Source organism: Callorhinus ursinus, unplaced genomic scaffold (assembly GCF_003265705.2).
Source record: "Callorhinus ursinus isolate GAN/ISIS: 27379988/994484 unplaced genomic scaffold, GSC_fseal_2.0 scaffold49, whole genome shotgun sequence".
Lineage (NCBI taxonomy): Eukaryota > Metazoa > Chordata > Mammalia > Carnivora > Otariidae > Callorhinus > Callorhinus ursinus.
In genome coordinates, this window is record NW_027397111.1 from 8,428,364 (window position 1) to 8,445,944 (window position 17,581).

General features: G+C 55.6%; 2 protein-coding genes across 18 annotated transcripts in view; one reads left to right on the forward strand and one right to left on the reverse strand.

The window, feature by feature from the left end:
- Nucleotides 1–17,581, forward strand: part of DENND2B (DENN domain containing 2B) — a 173,796-nt gene that overhangs the window by 151,795 nt on the left and 4,420 nt on the right. For 8 of the 9 annotated variants that reach the window (XM_073882942.1, XM_073882943.1, XM_073882940.1 and 5 more), the window contains 11 exons: nt 826–1,041; nt 1,981–2,077; nt 2,676–2,720; nt 3,709–3,893; nt 5,380–5,489; nt 5,706–5,775; nt 8,580–8,657; nt 9,248–9,388; nt 13,363–13,511; nt 17,021–17,198; nt 17,513–17,554. In XM_073882942.1, coding sequence (XP_073739043.1) covers nt 826–1,041; nt 1,981–2,077; nt 2,676–2,720; nt 3,709–3,893; nt 5,380–5,489; nt 5,706–5,775; nt 8,580–8,657; nt 9,248–9,388; nt 13,363–13,511; nt 17,021–17,198; nt 17,513–17,554 — 1,311 coding nt within the window. The remainder of the gene's footprint in view (nt 1–825; nt 1,042–1,980; nt 2,078–2,675; nt 2,721–3,708; nt 3,894–5,379; nt 5,490–5,705; nt 5,776–8,579; nt 8,658–9,247; nt 9,389–13,362; nt 13,512–17,020; nt 17,199–17,512; nt 17,555–17,581) is intronic. The other variant, XM_073882945.1, reaches the window with a different exon arrangement.
- The window catches only part of RPL27A (ribosomal protein L27a), a 39,333-nt gene that overhangs the window by 7,379 nt on the left and 14,373 nt on the right, over nt 1–17,581 (reverse strand). For 2 of the 9 annotated variants that reach the window (XM_073882953.1, XM_073882957.1), the window contains exon 5: nt 6,283–6,383. In XM_073882953.1, coding sequence (XP_073739054.1) covers nt 6,283–6,383 — 101 coding nt within the window. Of the gene's footprint in view, nt 1–1,958; nt 2,004–2,909; nt 3,009–3,996; nt 4,121–4,352; nt 4,423–4,649; nt 4,672–4,945; nt 5,220–6,282; nt 6,384–17,581 lie in introns of those variants that run through there. The other 7 variants (XM_073882950.1, XM_073882956.1, XM_073882955.1 and 4 more) reach the window with 7 other exon arrangements.

Here is a 17,581-nt window from a genome sequence, read left to right on the forward strand (position 1 = left end):
CTTTTGGCTTTGGAATGATGTAATCATTTTTATAAAAGATTCACCTTTCTCATGTGCTGTATTCAGACAGGCTTCCACTGAATTTGTGCGGCCAGCCTGACTGGGTGGGAAGAGGGTGCTGGGGGGCGGGAGGAAGGAGGACTGGCTGAAGAGGGATGAGAGACGATGCCGGATGCAGACAGCGGGTGGGAGGCGGGTTGAGTTGGTAGGGGTGCTGCCTTTCTATCAGGGAGCAGGATCTGCGGAGAGTAAGGTGCCTGTGCAGAAGGGTGCTGGTTTCGACCGAGGGAGTAGATCGGGACTGGGGAGGGGCAGCTGCGGTGAAGGAGCTACCTGGCTGTGAGGCCCGCATTGCCGGGCTTTGGGAGTGAGGGCCCAGAGCCCTTATGTTCTGCCTGGAAGAGGTGAGCGGGGCCAGGCTGCCATGTGGATTATGACCCCTGCTAAGGAAGCCTTTTAGGACTGGATCGGGGGCTGTGGGTGGGAGACGAGCTCCATCAGCCAGGCTGAATAATGAGCAAAGGCTAAGAAGCCTTGTCCCAAAGCTCAGGAGGAGCCCCCAGGATTCCCGCTTGTCCTTCTCTTTCCACTCAGTTGAGAGCCCAGTTTTCTTAGCCTCTGTTTTCTTTTTTCTGGCAGAGGTGGTTCAGCTTCCTTTGTGGAAGCCCATATCTCATCTAGCCCTGACCTGCTGATTAGCAGCTGAGGTCTTACCAGAGGAAACCCAGGCAGAGGGAAATTCCAGGGTGGGATTCGGGGGAGCCAGGGATGCCAGCCAAGGCATCTGTGCCGAACCCCTCTCCCACACCTTCTCTCCCATGCCAGCTCTCCTTGAAACCCAGCAGCCAGTCCCTGCGCAGTGGGCACTGGTCAGAGAGGAAGAGCCACCGGCTGCCGCGATTACCCAAGAGGCACAGCCATGACGACATGCTGCTGCTGGCTCAGCTGAGCCTGCCGTCTTCACCCTCCAGCCTCAACGAGGACAGCCTCAGCACCACCAGCGAGCTGCTGTCCAGCCGCAGGGCCCGCCGCATTCCTAAGGTAGCCTCCCCAGAGGAGCCGCCTGGGGCTGGCTGGGCAGGTGGGCGGGCAGGTGGGCAGCTCTCTCCCTCCCTTCCTTCCCTAATCTGGGGCTGCTTCCTCAGTTCTCCTTGAATAAATTCTGGGCCCTTGCACTGGTCTTTCTTTTTCATCTGGTTAGTTCCCTGTCATATTACCAAAGATGCATTAAGTGATTCATGGGTGCACAGACGTTAGGGGAGGGTCAGGCAGGCCTCTCTCCCAAGGAGCACTCCATGCCTTCGAGTGACCGGAAACCGGTCCTTTAGGAGACTCCCCATTAGTGAGTGTGGGGTGTGCACTTGGAGAGCTCTGTGCACACATAAACACTTCCAGGCTTTGAAGGACCTAGGACTCAAACCTGAGTCTTCCTTTCTCTGACTCTCAGAATTGAGAGTTTTCAGCAATGATTTGCACACACAGGCAGTCAGACCCAAATCCCCAGCCCAAAGCGGCAGGATTTAGCCAAATGGTATTTTTAGCCTGCAAACAATGCTTGGGTATATTGGGAATTTAGCTCCTTCCTGTCGTGGCCCCAGGTTATAGCCTAGAGGGAAAGGCTCCAGTCCTTGTTCCTGTTATTACGTCTGAGGAGCTCTTTGTCTCCGTTGGTTCAGTGACTCTGGGGACGCAGAAGCTCCCATCCTGTGTAGTTTGACAGTTTCACAGTTCCTTCCTCTGGGGAGCTAAGTTTAACATCCTTGTGTAGGGGCAGGAGACCACTTAGGGTACGAGGGAGATGAGAGCTACTGGCCCGTCTGCACTTGGGGTCAGTGCAGCAGGGAGACCAGTACTGGGTCCAGTATGGGGAGGGCAGAAAGCTTGCACCTTGAGGGAACGAAAGGGCTACTAATCAGCCTTCTTGGAGATAGGGGCAGCTGATGTTAAGGTTATCTCACCTTCCATGCTTTTCTCACCCAGCTTGTCCAAAGAATTAACTCCATCTATAATGCCAAGAGGGGAAAGAAGAGATTAAAAAAGCTGTCAATGTCCAGCATTGAGACAGCATCACTGAGAGGTAGGCCTTGATGTCTGAGCTGGTTCAGGTGTCTGGGGCCCTTGGGCAATAGGAACAGGGAGAGGCATGATCTAGCTTTAGTTTACCCTCCTGTGGGCCAATCCCAGGATCCTCCTGCCTTCTAGGAGGGTAGAGTCCTACCCAGAAGTGGCACATAGAAGGGGAGGGCCAAAGAGGGAAGGAAACCATGGGATGGGTTAGTTCAGGCTTTGGGCTGTGAGGCCCTGATGAGGGAGGTGGGTGTGGGAATCTGCTTCTGGCAAAAGGAAAGGCCAGACTTACTGAGAACTGTGGTCTGTTTCCCATTTCAAATCTTGGCGTCCTGGAGGCAGGCCCTGTGATCCAGGCCTGTAGGCCTCTCTGCTGGCTCGGCCTCCAGCTCAGGCCTTCGGCAGCTTCCCCCAGGGCAGGACTGGATGGATAGGGGTTTGTATAGCGATTAGCACCTGCGGTTTGAGCTCAGAGGGTCCCTGGGCCCAGGGGCGCCCAGGAGAGGTATGATCCATCCCTTGTGAGAAGAGCTGGGAGGGGGGCACAGGAAGCGCTGGCTGTGGGGCAGCGGCTCAGCAAGCGTGCACTCCTACTGTTACTTTTCCAGATGAGAATAGTGAGAGCGAGAGCGACTCTGACGACAGGTTCAAAGGTGAGGCGTGGCTCCGCGAGAGCACGGAATCCCTTCCCAGCCCTGGCTGTAGAGTCACCCCCTTCCTCTGCACATAGAGTTCCAACGTCCCCAGTTGGCCTGCTTTGGAGAGGCAAGAGGCAGGCAGGATAGCAGCCAACAGAGCAAAGAGCTGTAGGGGAGTCCCCTCCTACTGCGTGCAAGGCAGCCCTGGGAGGGTTGAACTCAGACGTCCCCCTTCACCTGGACTTCCCCGTGGCCTTGTCCACAGGAACTGGGTGCTAGATTTGCTTGGTAAATGCTGCAAATCTGGAGGGTCAGAGGTGGGTTTAGAAGATTACAAGTACCTCTTCTGGCTGTAACAATTGTGCCAGTCTGAAGAAACTGGTCCTCTGGAGGCCCTGAGGCCACTTAGGCCCCATATCCGTAGAGAGGAGGACTGACACCTCCCTGAAAAGGTTTTTGGGAACTTCCCGTTCCAGCAGCCTTGGATAAATCTCTGTTCTTTCTCTACTGGGAAACCTGCCTAGACTTTCCTGGATGGTTAAAGTATGTGAGAGCTAGCTCCCTCCTTCCCTCCTCCACTGGTCCCCCAGGCAAGTGGGCAAATGGACTTTGGGCTGGGGACAGGGACAAAGGGTCCAAGTCCAAGGACTCTGAGAGGGACCCAGGACAGAGCCTTTGTGGAGGTGCGTGTTGGTACCAGGCAGGGGTAGGTGGGTGCCTGGGTTTTGCCTGGCTTAGGCACTCCTGTCAGTCCCCACCCGGCCTCCAGAAGCTCTGGAAGGCCCAGCGCAGCAGCTCCCTGTGGCAGGGCAGAGCCTTTGCACAGGCGTAGACGCTTTGCTCCTGCCACTTCAGCCCCAGACCTAGCTGCGAGAGGGTGTCAGGCCAGGCTTCTGCGCTTCGAGGTGGTCCACAGAGGCAGAGCCTGAGACTGGGGTGGAAGGGGGCTGATGTGGGGTCTCTGACGGTCCAGTCCGTGCCCTGACATGCACCCTGCCCCCAGCCCACACGCAGCGCCTGGTCCACATCCAGTCCATGCTGAAGCGTGCACCCAGCTATCGGACCCTGGAGCTGGAACTGCTCGAGTGGCAGGAGCGGGAGCTTTTTGAGTACTTTGTGGTGGTGTCCCTCAAGAAGAAGCCATCTCGAAACACCTACCTCCCTGAAGTCTCCTACCAGTTTCCCAAGGTGAGGCCATCTCTCCCCCATCCCACCCCATCCTCTAGCACCTTCTGTCTGCCCGGCACATCTCTGGGGCGGGAGAGATCCTGTTCTTGCCGTAGCCACTCACCTCGCTGTGACAGCCCTGAGCGTGGTGCCTGCCAGCTAGCAGGGAAGAGAGGGTTTCCGGGGCACGGGTTTGGGCCAGTGCTTGTTCAGAGGATGAGGGCACAAGAGAACACCTCCCAGTATGCCTAGAATAAAACCCAAATTGCTTATAGGGATGGCAAGGGGCCTGCAGAAGGGCCCCCAGGTACTTCTCATACTTTATTTCTCTCTTTTCAACCACTGTATTGAGACCTAATTCACATACTGTTTAATTCAGCTATTTGAAGTATACAATTCGGGATGCTTGGGTGGCTCAATTGGTTAAGCATCTGCCTTCGGCTCAGGTCGTGATCCCAGGGTCCTGGGATCCGAGCCCCACGTCGGCCTCCCTGCTCAGTGGGGAGTCTGCTTCTCCCTCTGCCTGCTTGTGCTCTCTCTCTGTCTCTCTCTGACAAATAAGTAAATAAAATTTTTAAAAAAGTAAAGTATACAATTCAATGACTTTTAGTACATTCAGAGTTGTATAATCATTATTATGACATTTTTTTAAAAAGAGTTTATTTTAGAGAGAGAGAGAGTGCAAGCAAGCGGGGTGGGGGGAGCAGAGGGGAAGGGGGGGGATAGAGAATCTGAAGCAGATTCCATGCTCAGCGTGGAGCCTGACAAAGGGCTGTCTCAACGACCACGAGATCATGACCTGAGCTGAAACCAAGAATCGAGTGCTTAACCAACTGAGCCACCGAGGTGCCCCTGGAACGTGTTTGTCACCCCAAAAAGAAACTGTGTACCCCATTAGGTGTCACTCTCCATCCCCGCACCTACCTTCCCTCTTACCACACCTTCCCTGCCCATCACCAGCCAGCCAACCTGGCCTCCTTGCTTTCTGCCTCAACCTGGAATGTTCTTTCTTCAGCTCTGCACATGGTGGCTGGCTCTTTTTCATTCCTCATTCTCTGCCCAGATAGCACCTCTTCCAGGAGATCTTTCTAGATACCTAAAGTACCCCTCCCCCTGTCCAGTTCTCTCTGTCGTAGTGCCCTCTTTATTTCCTTCGTGGCGCCCTTGGGGATTTCATTGTCAATTGTCTCAGTCTCCTGACCAGAATGTGCAGGGACAGGGACCTCACCCACTTTGTCTTCCATCAGTAGCCCCAGTGCGTGACACGGTGCCAGGTGCCACACAGAAAGCACGCGTTTGGCACCTACTGAATGAATACATGATGTCTCAGCTCGCACCCAGACCTCTCTGTAAGAATCGGGAATGGGGACAGGACTGCTGAGAAGCATGCCAGTTGGCCGGATGCCATCTACAGCTCTTGGGGGAGGAGATGCTTCTCAGCCACCCCCTCCGGCCCAGGATCCATGTCTTCTCTCGTCTGTCTCTCCCCAAATCCCTCTCCCTGCAGCTGGACCGACCCACCAAGCAGATGCGGGAGGCAGAGGAGAGGCTCAAGGCCATCCCCCAGTTTTGCTTCCCTGATGCCAAGGACTGGCTCCCTGTGTCGGAGTACAGCAGGTGAGGCCTGGCCTGGTCTGGCCAGAGGCAGGGAGGGAGCATCGGCTCCGTGACTCCCACAGCAGGGGCAACTGCACAGGACATGCCGGCGTCCTGGCCTCTGCTCTTACCGCCAGCTGGCCCTTCACCTCCTCCCTGGGAGGGCATTCCCTCTTCTGGGGCGCTATTTCCTGGGTCCTCTGACCTTCCCTGATGCCAGGTCCCTCCCCGTTCCAGTGAGACCTTCTCTTTCATGCTGACTGGGGAAGACGGCAGTAGGCGCTTCGGCTACTGCAGGCGCTTACTGGTAAGTAGAGCCGTGCAGCCCTGGGGGGACTGGGCCGCACCGTATGTGTGTGTGCATGTGCATGCGTGTGTGTGTGCTCATGTGTGCGCCTTCCTCAACTCTGGCTTGTGTGGGATTCTACATTCTGCTTCCTTGTGTGCTCCTCGAGGCCGCCCCCGACACATGCATGCGCGTGCTTACACACACACACACACACACACACACGCACGCACGCACATGCACGCACACACATGCAGGCACACATATGAGGCACTCCTAGGATGGCAGGACTCACAGTGACCCCTCTGATCAGTCCCCAGGATCTAAGATAAACTGCAATAAGAGGCGAGAGTGGATCACCTTCTACTGGGCTGTCCTATGGTTTTAACTTTCCTACACTTTTTCTTCTCCTTCATTTCTCTCGGGCTCCTGGGCTCTGGTTGCCAATGCTGGAGTGCAGGATCCTATCACCCCAGCTATGTGTGTGTATCAGACAGGGGTGGAGGACAACCTTCCTCATGCCCATACCTGGCCCGCTGACGTGAGGAGGCATCCTGTCCATGGTCTGGTAGTGCTGGAGGCTGAGGAGGGACAGAGCAGTACCTTCTGTGGGATTCTGGAAGAGATGCCTTGAACACAGGGGAAAGGGAGGGTTTTGAAAATATAAGCCATGTTATAGAGAGAGAAGCCCTTCCCCATCTCCCTTCCCATTAGTCCTGGGAAATAATCAGGTGGAGGTAAGGTAAAGAGAGAGTCCTGTTGCACTCTCCCGTGGAGTTCACTAGGATGTTGTTGGTTTGGGGTGTCAGCAGTGTTTCATGGTTCCCATGCCTTAATGGGACAAAGACTCACTAGATGCCAGTCTAAGCACAGATGAGAAGAATCCTAGGCAGGGACCCCACGTGAAGGATTCTGGGCCATTCATTCATTCATTCTGAAACATGTACCATACTCCCGCTGAGGGTCAGGCAACATGTTAAATGCACCTAAAAAGGAGTTAGACATGAATCCCATCCAATCTTCAAGGAATTTTAGATAGTCTAATAGAGAAGGTCAGACTTTGAATGTAGAAGGGAAGACAAAGGGAATAAACTATTATTTAGGACCTGTTATGTTCCAGGCTAGATGCTTGAAGTGTGTCAACTTCTTTAATCCTTAGGAGAGTTCGTGAAGTAGTACTGTGTCAGTCAGTGTCTATAGATTAGGAAACTAAGACTCGGGGGGAATAACTTCCCCAGGATCACACAGCCAGTGAGAGACAGAGCCAGGATTGACTCTAAGTTCTTTGCTACTCTTGGATCGCCCCAGAGGGCAGTCTGCGGAGGAGGGATATTTGGATATTGAATGGCCGGTGAGTAGGGCTAAGGGAATGTGGAGCAGTACGGATGCCAGGTGGGGAGCCAGGCAGAGGCCAGCATGCCCCAGGTTCACCTGGGCCTGGAGACGAGCATTCCGAAGGCTGCCTTTGCAGGAATAGTGATGGAGCAGAGCTGCTCCTTTGCAGCGGGCCTGCTGCCCCCAGGGAAGAGTATGTTTGTCCTGGCGTGCTCAGAGAGGGCCTGGGCTGGGTCCCTGCCAAGGGGGCTGGCACTAGCTCGGCATTCCTGCAGATTGGACACAATGATTCTAACCCAAATCCCACATACTTGATTTAATCACTTGGGGCTTTAGGGGAGGCGGGGGAGAGGGAAAGAGAGAGGAGTGAGTTTCAGGCCTAATATGGACAAAAACAGATTCTGCCTTCTCTTTAGATCTGTGACGTGCTCGGCCAGCAGGTTTGGAAACTGAAATGGGCCCATCTGCATTTGCTTAGCAGCCTGCATGAGGGGCCAGCACCTGCTCTGCGCTCCCTCCCTACTTGGCCTTGCCAGGCACTCAGGCCTCTGAGCCAGAGGCAGCCACAGAGCCCTGCCAGCCTCTTGCTGGAGACATAGACTCCTGTGGCCTCACCCCAACCTGCATTTGGGGGCCCCAGGCCTGGGGAGCTCTCAGGGCACATCTGCTCCAGCCACTCACCTTTTTAACGCCCCCATTCCTTTGTTCTCCTCTCCTAGCATACCTCTGTTCTGTCTTTGCGTCCCTTTCCCTTCTGTCCTGTCAGAAGGCAGCATGCTTTAGAGGTGAGATAGCAAATCAGAGGCCAAAACAGACTCTGGCTCCATGACTTTTAGATGCATGCCCTTGGGCAATGACTTACTCTTTTTGTAACTCAGTTTACTCATCTATAGAATGTAGATGATGGTGCCCGTGTACTATCTCTCACAGGCTTTTTGTAAAGTACCAAGCCCAGGCCTCAGATATGGTAAACATTCAATAAATAGTAGTTTGCTGCCCTTATCTGTGTTCAATTTGTCTTACTAGAATGGGGTGGATCGAGGAAGGGAGGCAAGGGGAACCCAGAATGGGGATGTTTTACGGAAGGTCCCCTGTGAGGGGCAGGGGACTCCACGGCTTGCCCTGAGGAATGTACACAGGTCCCTCTCATGACCATTGTGTCCTCTGGATTCCCAGCTTTCGCCATGTAAATCCACGGATCACCATATAGCTTTTGCCAGGCTGCTTCCTCCTGCGCCAGCGGCCTCCTGGGAGGAACTCGGCAGGAGTCTGGCACCTTGGGCTGGGAGACCCAGTGGAGGCTGAAGCCTGCCCCCAAGGAGTGTCAGCCTTTCCTCTGGGGGCCTGGTTGAGCAGCGGTTTAGAAGAAGTTTGTAGTCGTCCCCTAGAAGACCAGTCCTCAGCCCTCACTTCCCCAGGAAAAGGAGCCAGATGTAGTAACGTGCTTTCTCTGTATCTGTCTGTCTCTCCTCCGCCTCATCCCGACCCAGCCGAGTGGGAAAGGGCCTCGGTTGCCAGAGGTATACTGTGTCATCAGCCGCCTGGGCTGCTTCGGCTTGTTTTCCAAGGTAAGAGGGCTCTGGCTTACTTCCCTCCCCTTCCCCAGCTGACAGCTCCCACAGGAGTATCAATAGTCAGCTCAGATGAGAAAACCACCTGTGTGCGTGAGCGAGCAAGCGAGCGGGCACGAGCAAGAGAATGCAAGAGCAAGTACAGGGAGCTCCTGGACTCTTTCCTGTTCCCAAGCCTGGCTCCCCATCTGGCCAGCTGGCATCTCCCCAGCTCCTGCACCAACATGGTCTGCCATTGTCACAGTCCACCCTGGGCCATGGGCAGAGCCGGAGTCCTTGGGGACAGAGACCCCCCCTCCCCGGCCACCTGGGGAAGCCAAGTGCCCAGGGACCCGACTTGCAAGTGGTGTTTCCTTGGCCCAGCTCCTGGGTGTGAGGCAAGGACGAGTTAGTGAGCAGAGCAGTCATCGAGTGCCAAGGGAAGCAGGAAGGCTAGAGTGTAAAGCTGCTGGCGAGACAGTCCTCCTGTCCCCTAGCTTTTGGCCCCAGCTGGTCAGATGCCAGGCTGCCCTCTTCTCTGCCCAGGAGGTAGGGAAGGGCAGCGTCCTGACACCCTTCCTCTTCGGGCTACCGGTGGTTGGGCACAGGTCCTAGATGAGGTGGAGCGCCGGCGTGGGATCTCTGCCGCCTTGGTCTATCCCTTCATGAGAAGTCTCATGGAGTCGCCCTTCCCTGCCCCAGGGAAGACCATCAAAGTGAAGACATTTCTTCCAGGTGCTGGCAATGAGGTAGGGATTTCTGCTGCCTCTTCTCTCAGACTATGGATGGGGGCTAGCTAAGGCTGCAGTCCCTGGGAGGGGCAGAGCACGGCCCCTTCCTCGGTCACCGTGTGTGTACAGCTAATCAGTAAGGACTGGAAAAGTGAATGACAGAACTGTCACTGGGGCCCAACTCCCTGCATCTCCTAGGGGGCCTTCCCTGACCTGCTTGGACTCAACTACATTCCATCTGCCCTCCTTTTATTCATTCATCAGCCCTTTACCGACAGTGCTCTCTCACAGTCAGGGATGGTGCCAGACCTTGGGGCAGCCATGAAGTTGAAGTAGGCCACAGCTCTGTCCCTGTGGAGTTCGTAATCTAGTGGGAGAGACCAATATTAAATACATATGTCTGCTTTTAAGTAGATAATTCCTGAACATCTTAAGTGCCAAGCGCAAGCATGGGAGTAAGAGTGTGTGACAGGGGACCTGCTCTAGGTTAGGGGGCCCGGGAAGGCTTCCTCTGAGGAGGTGACTTAGGTGAGTAGAGTCAGCTAAATGAAGTGGGGGAGGGAGACTGAAAGAGAAGGGTGTGGATGGGAGGAGGTTATTCCAGGTAGAGAGGGAACAGCATCTGCAAAGGCACATGTCGGCAAAGTGACAAGGAACTGAAAAAAGGCCAAGATGGTTGAAAGGGTGGTGAGCAGGGCAGGACGGGCAGCGAGGGCCACATCCCAGTGTGCCTGCTAGGCCAAGTTAAGGATTTTGGAGTTCACGTAAAGCAGGGTTGTAAGATCTGAGATATAATTTTAAAAGCTCACTCTGGCTGCTGTGGAGATCACGGATCGGAGTGAAAGCAGGGAGACCTGCTAGGCTCCCATACAGTAGGACAGGAGATGATATGATAGTAGCTTGGATTAAGGAGCAGTAGAAAAGGTAAGAAGTGGGTAGACTTGAGATACATTTTAGACTTAGGATCAGAAGCGCTTTGTGTCGAGTGGAAATAAGCAATAAGTGTTAGGGAGATTTTAAGCCTAACTCCCAGCCTTCTTTCTGGCTTGAGCTTCAGGGTAGTTGCCGGCGTACTGGCTGTGGAGGGAGTGGGCTCCGAGGAGGAAGCAGGGAAGTGGATTTTTGTATGTATTATGTTTCAGATATCTGGGTGGCACCCAAGAGAAGATGTTTCGTAGCAGAAAGTGTACATAGGGAAGAGAAGAGAGCCCGGACTTGGTCTTCCTCGGACCTGGGGGACTCCAACGTTTGGGGATCCTGCAAAAGAGGAGGAGCAACCCCCAGGAGTGAGAAGACAGGAGGGATAGCAGGCTGTGGCTTGGAAGCCAAGGAAGGGGGCATCTTCAGAAGGAAGGGGTGCTCAGGTGAGGTCAGGAGGAGGAATGGCCAGCTGCCTTGACAAGAGTGGATCTCAGTGGAGCAGGAACTGAGGCGCCCAGATACCTGAGTGGAGTGAGCTGAGAAGTGAACAGGGGTGAGAAGGTGGAAGTAGCCTGTATAGACTTCTCTTCGAGAGGCTTGGTTGTGAAGAGGACTTGGGAAGCGGGGGCAGTGGTTGAAAGGGCGGAGTTTGTGGAAGGTGGTCGTCTGGAGGCTGGTGGGAATGACCCGGCGGAGGCAGAGGTGAAAGGGGACAGTCGGGAGAGGGGCGGGACAGTCAGACTGTGGCCCAGGAGGCGGCAGGGCTGTGGGGTCCAGGGAGGGACTGGCTTCGGTCAGGGGAGATGGGCCCTTCCTTGTGTGATGGCGGGGAAGGGCCGTGGCTTGTAGATTCTGGCTTCTCATCTGATGGCTTCGGTTTTCTCAAAATGGAAAAGAAGGTCATCCTCCGTGAGGGGTGGGTGCTAGGCTTTAGGAGAGGGAAGAAGAAATGAATTCGTTGTTGCAGAGAGCAGGGGAGGGTCTGACTAAAGAAACACAGGGTGTGCTGGGAGTGGTGCGAGTGCCAGTTCAGGGCTCTCTCTCAGCCTCTTCTCTCCCACCCTCCTCTGGAGGGACTTCAGGCTCCCGGAGAGGTCTGGCGCAGGATGGCTGGCCCTGCCCCGAGAGCCCAGCAGCACGCCTGGGAGCCCTTCGGGACGGCCCTGTTCTCACCAGCCTCACTTCTCATCACTCTGACTTGAATTGCTTACTGTCGCTGAACCCTGCTTCCTTTTGCCTTGAAGACTCTTCCCTTCGCTCCTTGGACAGCCCAAATGAAGTCTCTTGGGCTCTGAGCCACTGCCCTGACCCCTCCCTGCCTCCTCCGGGGCTGCTGCCCTTCCTCTCCACCCTCGTGCCGCCCCCTCCCCCCCGCCGTGCAGACGGGAATCATGGCTTCCTCGGTCTGGACACCAGTCTCACAGCTGGGGTTGCTTCGACTCAAGTCGGCCCCACTGGACTGTGACCCTTGAGGGCAGGGATGCATGAGAAGAGGCCCAGGTCCCACCAGCTGCTTCTGTGAATTCTCACACGCTGCGGGGAGCCTGGACCCCAGGGGTCGTAGGAGCGTGGCGCTGTGCTGCAGAGCTGAGCCTGTCGGACTGCGTGAGGCTCTTGGGGGTGGAGGGGTGTGGGGGAGCATCACTGTGACTTCTGGGGACAAGGACGGGGGGGCTCATACAGAGGCCTCTGGTGTCCTTGTGGTGTGGGTTTCCTTCAGGCCACATTCCCTGAGCATTTTGTGTGGGCGTGGCATTGTGCTGATCCCTGGGCCTTCTAGGAGTTCACCATCAGTGGGAAAGATAGTGTCCGCTGATCGTTAGGGCACCTTGTGCCCCATTTGCTGCTTCTCTGGGAGCCAGAGGGGTGTATTGAGCTAGGAGTTTAAACTTTCCTTGCTTCGACCCTGAGGAATAAATGAGATGATGTGGGGTAAAAGCCCCTGGAAAAGAGCTCTGACACCAGGGGCTGTGCAAGGGACGTCAGTTTTCACCCTGCTTAGCAGGAGGCCTGCACACCCTTGCTGCCCACATGCGCTGAGAGACCAAGGAGAAGACTAGGCAGGCCCCTGTGGTAGCTGCTTCGGCCTGGCCTGAGCTAGTCAGCAGCTCCTCCCGCTCTCACTGCTAGGGTCAATTGCTACCCTTCACCCTCAGGGCTGCCCCCAGGGAAGTGGCTTTTTGTGGCATAGCACTAACCTTGGGAGTGGCCTTGCAACCCCCCTGGAGGGAGGATGGCTAGGTCTGGCCCTGATAAAGTCCTGCTTCCTGGCATGGTGGGGGAAGAGCCAGCCCTTCCCTTGTGCCTTCCTTGGGCCTGGCACAGAGATTGGACAGGCTGATAGAGATAGAGGCCAGAATGGTAGGACAAACATGACCTCGGGAAGGAAAGTCTCGCAGGAAGGGAGAGGACATGGCAACAAGGACACTAGCATTGCCTTCCGAGAGATGGCAGCCCAGGGATATGGAGGTGCTGCTCTTCCTCTGGCCTGGGGAGCAGCGATTGGTTGTGGGATCTGGTCGGCGTGGGCGCCGAGACCTCTGCTTGGGGAGATGGACCGGGGGGCGGGGAGCACCCACAGATGGAGCTGTGTGGTCTCCTTATTCTCCTTACCTGTAAGAGTATTCACCTCTCCTCCTCTTCCCGTGAGCCTGAGGGATGGCTCATCAGCTGCTTCCCTCTGGAGCCTCCCCCACATTCCAGTTAGCCCTCTTGCTCACAGGCTAGGTGTCTGAGTACTGTGGGAACAGAGCTGTGGTCTGAGGGGAGAGGGAGACTGGGTCTTATTGCATAGTGGGGTAGATTAGAAACCTGGAAAAGGGAGGGTGGGGAGGGAAACCCACGGCCCGTCACTTCTCTCGGAAGGCAGTGCTAGTGGCCGTGTTGCCATGTCCTCTCCCGTCCTGCGAGACTTTCCTTCCCGAGGTCATGTTTGTCCTACCACTCTGGCCTCTGTCTCTATCAGCCTGTCTAATCTCTGTGCCAGGCCCAAGGAAGGCACAAGGGAAGGGCTGGCTATTCCCGGGAGTGACACCCACCTCGCCTGCCTTGACCCACCCTCCCCCTCGCAGGTGTTGGAGCTGCGGCGGCCCATGGATTCCCGGCTGGAGCATGTGGACTTCGAGTGCCTTTTCACCTGCCTCAGCGTGCGCCAGCTCATCCGAATCTTTGCCTCGCTGCTGCTGGAGCGCCGAGTCATTTTTGTGGCAGATAAGCTCAGGTAAGGCCCAGCAGGGCAAGGGGAAGAAGAGGGGGAAGGCACGTCCACTAGTTAGTCTGACATGTATTTATGAGCCCTACTTTGTGCCAGCTACTGTGGTATCGGTGTGGCAGGACTGAGAACCCAAGGGAGGACTTGGCCTGAGGGAAGAAGTGGGGCACTTCCTCTTGTGCCCCAGCCAAGAGTGTGGAGATGCAAACACGTGGATTCGGAGAAAGGTGGGATAAGGAGATTTCTGGCCGATGGCTGCACCTCCCCTGGGAGGGGGGCCGGGCCATCTCTGCGGGATGCAGAGTTTGAGGAGAGTGATGAGCTCTTAGGCAGAGCCACGTGAGGAAGGGGCAGGGGCGCTGAGCCCCCCAGGGAGGAGCCGGTTAGGGCATCACCTGGAGAGGTCACCTGGGGATTTGTGGAGGACGAGGTGAGGCACTGAGGGTGCCGGGGAGCAGAGTGGTTGCAGGAAGGTTGGCCAGTCAAACCAGGAGAGGGGGAAGGTGTCCAGGGACGGGAGGTGCGCGTGAGGCAGGGGAGCTGGCTTAGGAGGAATAAGAAAAGAGCGGGATGGATCATAGGTCTTGGTCCGAAACGTTGGCATTTATGATTTTAGAGGTAGAGGACTTCCAGATGCCAAGATCTGGCTGTGGCTATGGGAGGGCTGGTGGCAGGGCCACAGAACATGGGGCGCTGTGGAAGGAGTTGAGCTCTCCTAGGCAGTCAAGATTGACGAGAAAGTGTCTCAGTCTATTCGGGCTGCTATAGCAAAACACCAGACTAGGTGGCCTGGAAACAACAGAAAGGTATTTCTCACAGTTCCAAAGGCTGGGCATCCAAGCTCGGGGTGCCAGCATGGATACGTTCTGGTGGGGGCCCGCTTCGTGGTTCACAGCCAGAGCCTTCTCACCGTGGTAGAAGGGGCGAAGGAGCTCTGTGGATCTGTTTCATAAGCACATGAGTCCCATTTCCGAGGGCCCCACCGCATGTTTGGGACTCAGGGTTTCAACATAGGAATTTTGGAGGGCACGGATACTTAAACCATAGCATGGAGTCTATGTGGGGAGTGGACAGGCAAGTAGAGGATGAGATCTTGGCAACATGTTATGTATTTTTTTTGTCAGAGGACCCATCACGGGAAGAAGTGGTTTCTTTAGAATGGTGGAATTAATTCAGTCATTGGGACATTTATTAGCCCACCTGCTCTGTGCCATACCGTATGCCATGTGCTGATAGGAGGGGCAGAAAAGGACGGTCCTCAGTAGGCCCAGGCTCTCTGGGGTCTTCCTTTCCGTGTGAGGGGCTACTGAGGGGAGCAGGAGAAAGGGACTCCTGCGTGCCCTCACGGGGCACTGGGCAGGATGCCAGGCCACCCTTGGCCCAGGAGAAGGAAGAGGAGGAAATGCCAGGCTGCTGACTTTTTCAGAGAAGGCCCGCTTTAGAAATGAAAATGGCCCCTCACTTCCCGCCCCAGCCTCAGTGTCTCTGTATCCCACAGTTGTGTGTGTCTTGCGGTCCCTCAGGAAGGGGCTCAGGACAGCAGCCCGGTGGAGCCCCTGTCTGCTGCCTCCCTGCCACCCATGTTCACTGTCCCTCAACAAGGGAGGCTCTAGTCTGGCCAGACTGTGGTGTCCCTACCGAAGCCTAGACCCTGAGGAGGTTTCTTTTTCCTGAGGGTTCCATTCCCTCACTCAGGGCTTCCTCTTTGCCGCCCCCACCCGTAGCCCAGCTCCAGGAGGGCTCTGAGCACATTGCTGCACCATTCTGGAAGGAAAGTACCCCAGGGCTCTGTTCTTTGCCGGGCTCAGCATTCAAGTTCTGCCACTCTTGGGCCGAAGAAGAGGTACCCACTCTCCTCAGGGTCTGCCTGTGACTGGAGAGGGGCAGGGTGGGCAGCCCAGTGATGACAACCGGCCTGGACTGGGTCCAGGGCTCAGTGAGTCTGAGCCAGCTCACGTTCTGTTGCTCACATTTTAGGTTGTCCACAAATCCTTTGTCCCTCCAGGTCTAGTTTTGATGTCTGAGTATATGGAAGGGGTGCGCCGTATGTGTGTACAGGCTCTGCAGTGATTAGCCCTAGGGGCTATACAAAACCTTCTGTCTCCAAAGAGCCAGGCCTATTGGAGGGGAAGGTGGAGATCAGTGTGTCCCTCAATGCTGAGACAGCCCTTTTCTAGATCTTCTCCAGATGGCTCCCCTCGAGGTGTGGGAAGCTGCTGTCCCCAGGGGAAGGGCTGTCAGAGCCAGGATACCTGTGTCTCTGCCTCAAGGCCCGACACTATTAGGTGTCTGTAGGATGGCAGGACAGCCCAGCAAGGCACTGGCTGATGAAATACTTGTGAACATCCAGCGGTCCTTCTAGAAAAGGGGGTTTGTTTCTGTCATGGATTGGAACCATGTGCTCTGACTGGTGGGGCATTAATCAGGAAAGGGGGAGAATTCCTACGGGAGCTGATCAGGTAGAGTCTATTGTGGCTAATAGGTAGGACCAACAGAGACAGAGGGTCAGAGTGGGAAAATCAAGCTTAAAACTGAACTTGACTGTGGGCCTCTGCCTCCTCATCCATAATATGGTTCCCAGAGGAAGGCCTTTGATTCTCCTCCCAGCAGATGGGTTGTTCAAGCCAGGTGTGTCTCCTGTGTTTACCAGTGCCCCACACTGGCCCTCAACACACGTGGGGAGTGCACACTCACTTCTGCTCCTTCTAGCTAGCACCCTAGAGGGCTTCCTCCCCTCTTGCATTGGTCATTCTGCTCAGATGGCTGGTCCTGGAGTGCTGCTGGGTCTAGAGGCCCAGAGCCCCATCTAGGCCAAGAGAGGGATGACCCCACTGAGACCTTAGGTTATTTTTTGGAGCCTGAGAAGAAAGATGGGCGTGGGCACTTTTTTCAGCTTGGTAGGAATGGTGCCGGGCTCCTCACCTCGGTCAGTGGTCCTCCGTTAGACCACTCTTTGCGATTACAGTGAGGAAGGGTTGGATAGACGGCAGAGTAGTCAAGTGACAACTGGGCTGGGAGACAGGACAACTGTGTCCCAGGCCGGCCCCTTATGAAACTGACCCTTCGTAGCTGTGGCCCCAGCTAGAACATGTAGAATTGATAAGACAACCTCTGAGGGTCTTCCAGCTCTTACACACTACAAATCTGTGATCGACTCTTGCTCGCCTTACCTTCATATTCCCTGGCTTCAGCTGATACTTCCCCACCAGGTTAGGCCTGTCTGTGATTAGGGTGGCCCTTGGTGGTATGTATGTGAGTCCTTTGTGAATTTAAGTGTTGCTGTGTACCTTCGTGGCTGTTCCTAGGTCGAGTCCCAAAGAAGCTCGGTACCAGTGTCCTTGAGGCCCTGAGTGGTGGGAATGTGGGGGCTTCACCAGTCTGCAGGGTCAGATCCTGACCTGAACTCCATCAGCACTTTTGTTGCACTGGGTGGTTTAACCCATAAAAGGATGCTCGAACTCCCCTTCCCCAAAGGTCCTGGGCCTGGGCTCAGATGCGTGTCTCTGTCTGTCTACCAGTACCCTCTCCAGCTGCTCCCATGCCGTGGTGGCCTTGCTCTACCCCTTCTCCTGGCAGCACACCTTCATTCCTGTCCTTCCGGCCTCCATGATTGACATCGTCTGCTGTCCCACACCCTTCCTGGTTGGCCTGCTCTCTAGCTCCCTCCCCAAACTGAAGGAGCTGCCCGTGGAGGAGGTGGGCCATTGTCTGGGGGACCAGCTGGGTGAGGGGTGGAGGAAGGAAGGGACCGAAGGAACAGAAACTCCCAGGAGGGAGGGAGGGAGGGAGGGGTAGAGGGGGAAAGGAAGGGACCAAGACCACTGGGATCTTCTCACTTGTGGCCCCTGGGCCTCTCTGCCCAGCTCCTGTCCCTTTTCCCTGGGCGCTCTATCCCTGGTTGGAGTTATTCCTGTTGTCTGACTCTGGGAATCCAGGAGGTCTGGAGGCCTAGAGAGGGCATTGCAGGGGCTCATTCCCTGCATCACTGTCACTAATACTCTTTCTCTTAGGCACTGATGGTGAATCTGGGATCCGACCGATTCATCCGACAGGTAAGAAAGAGCAGGACACCAGAGAAT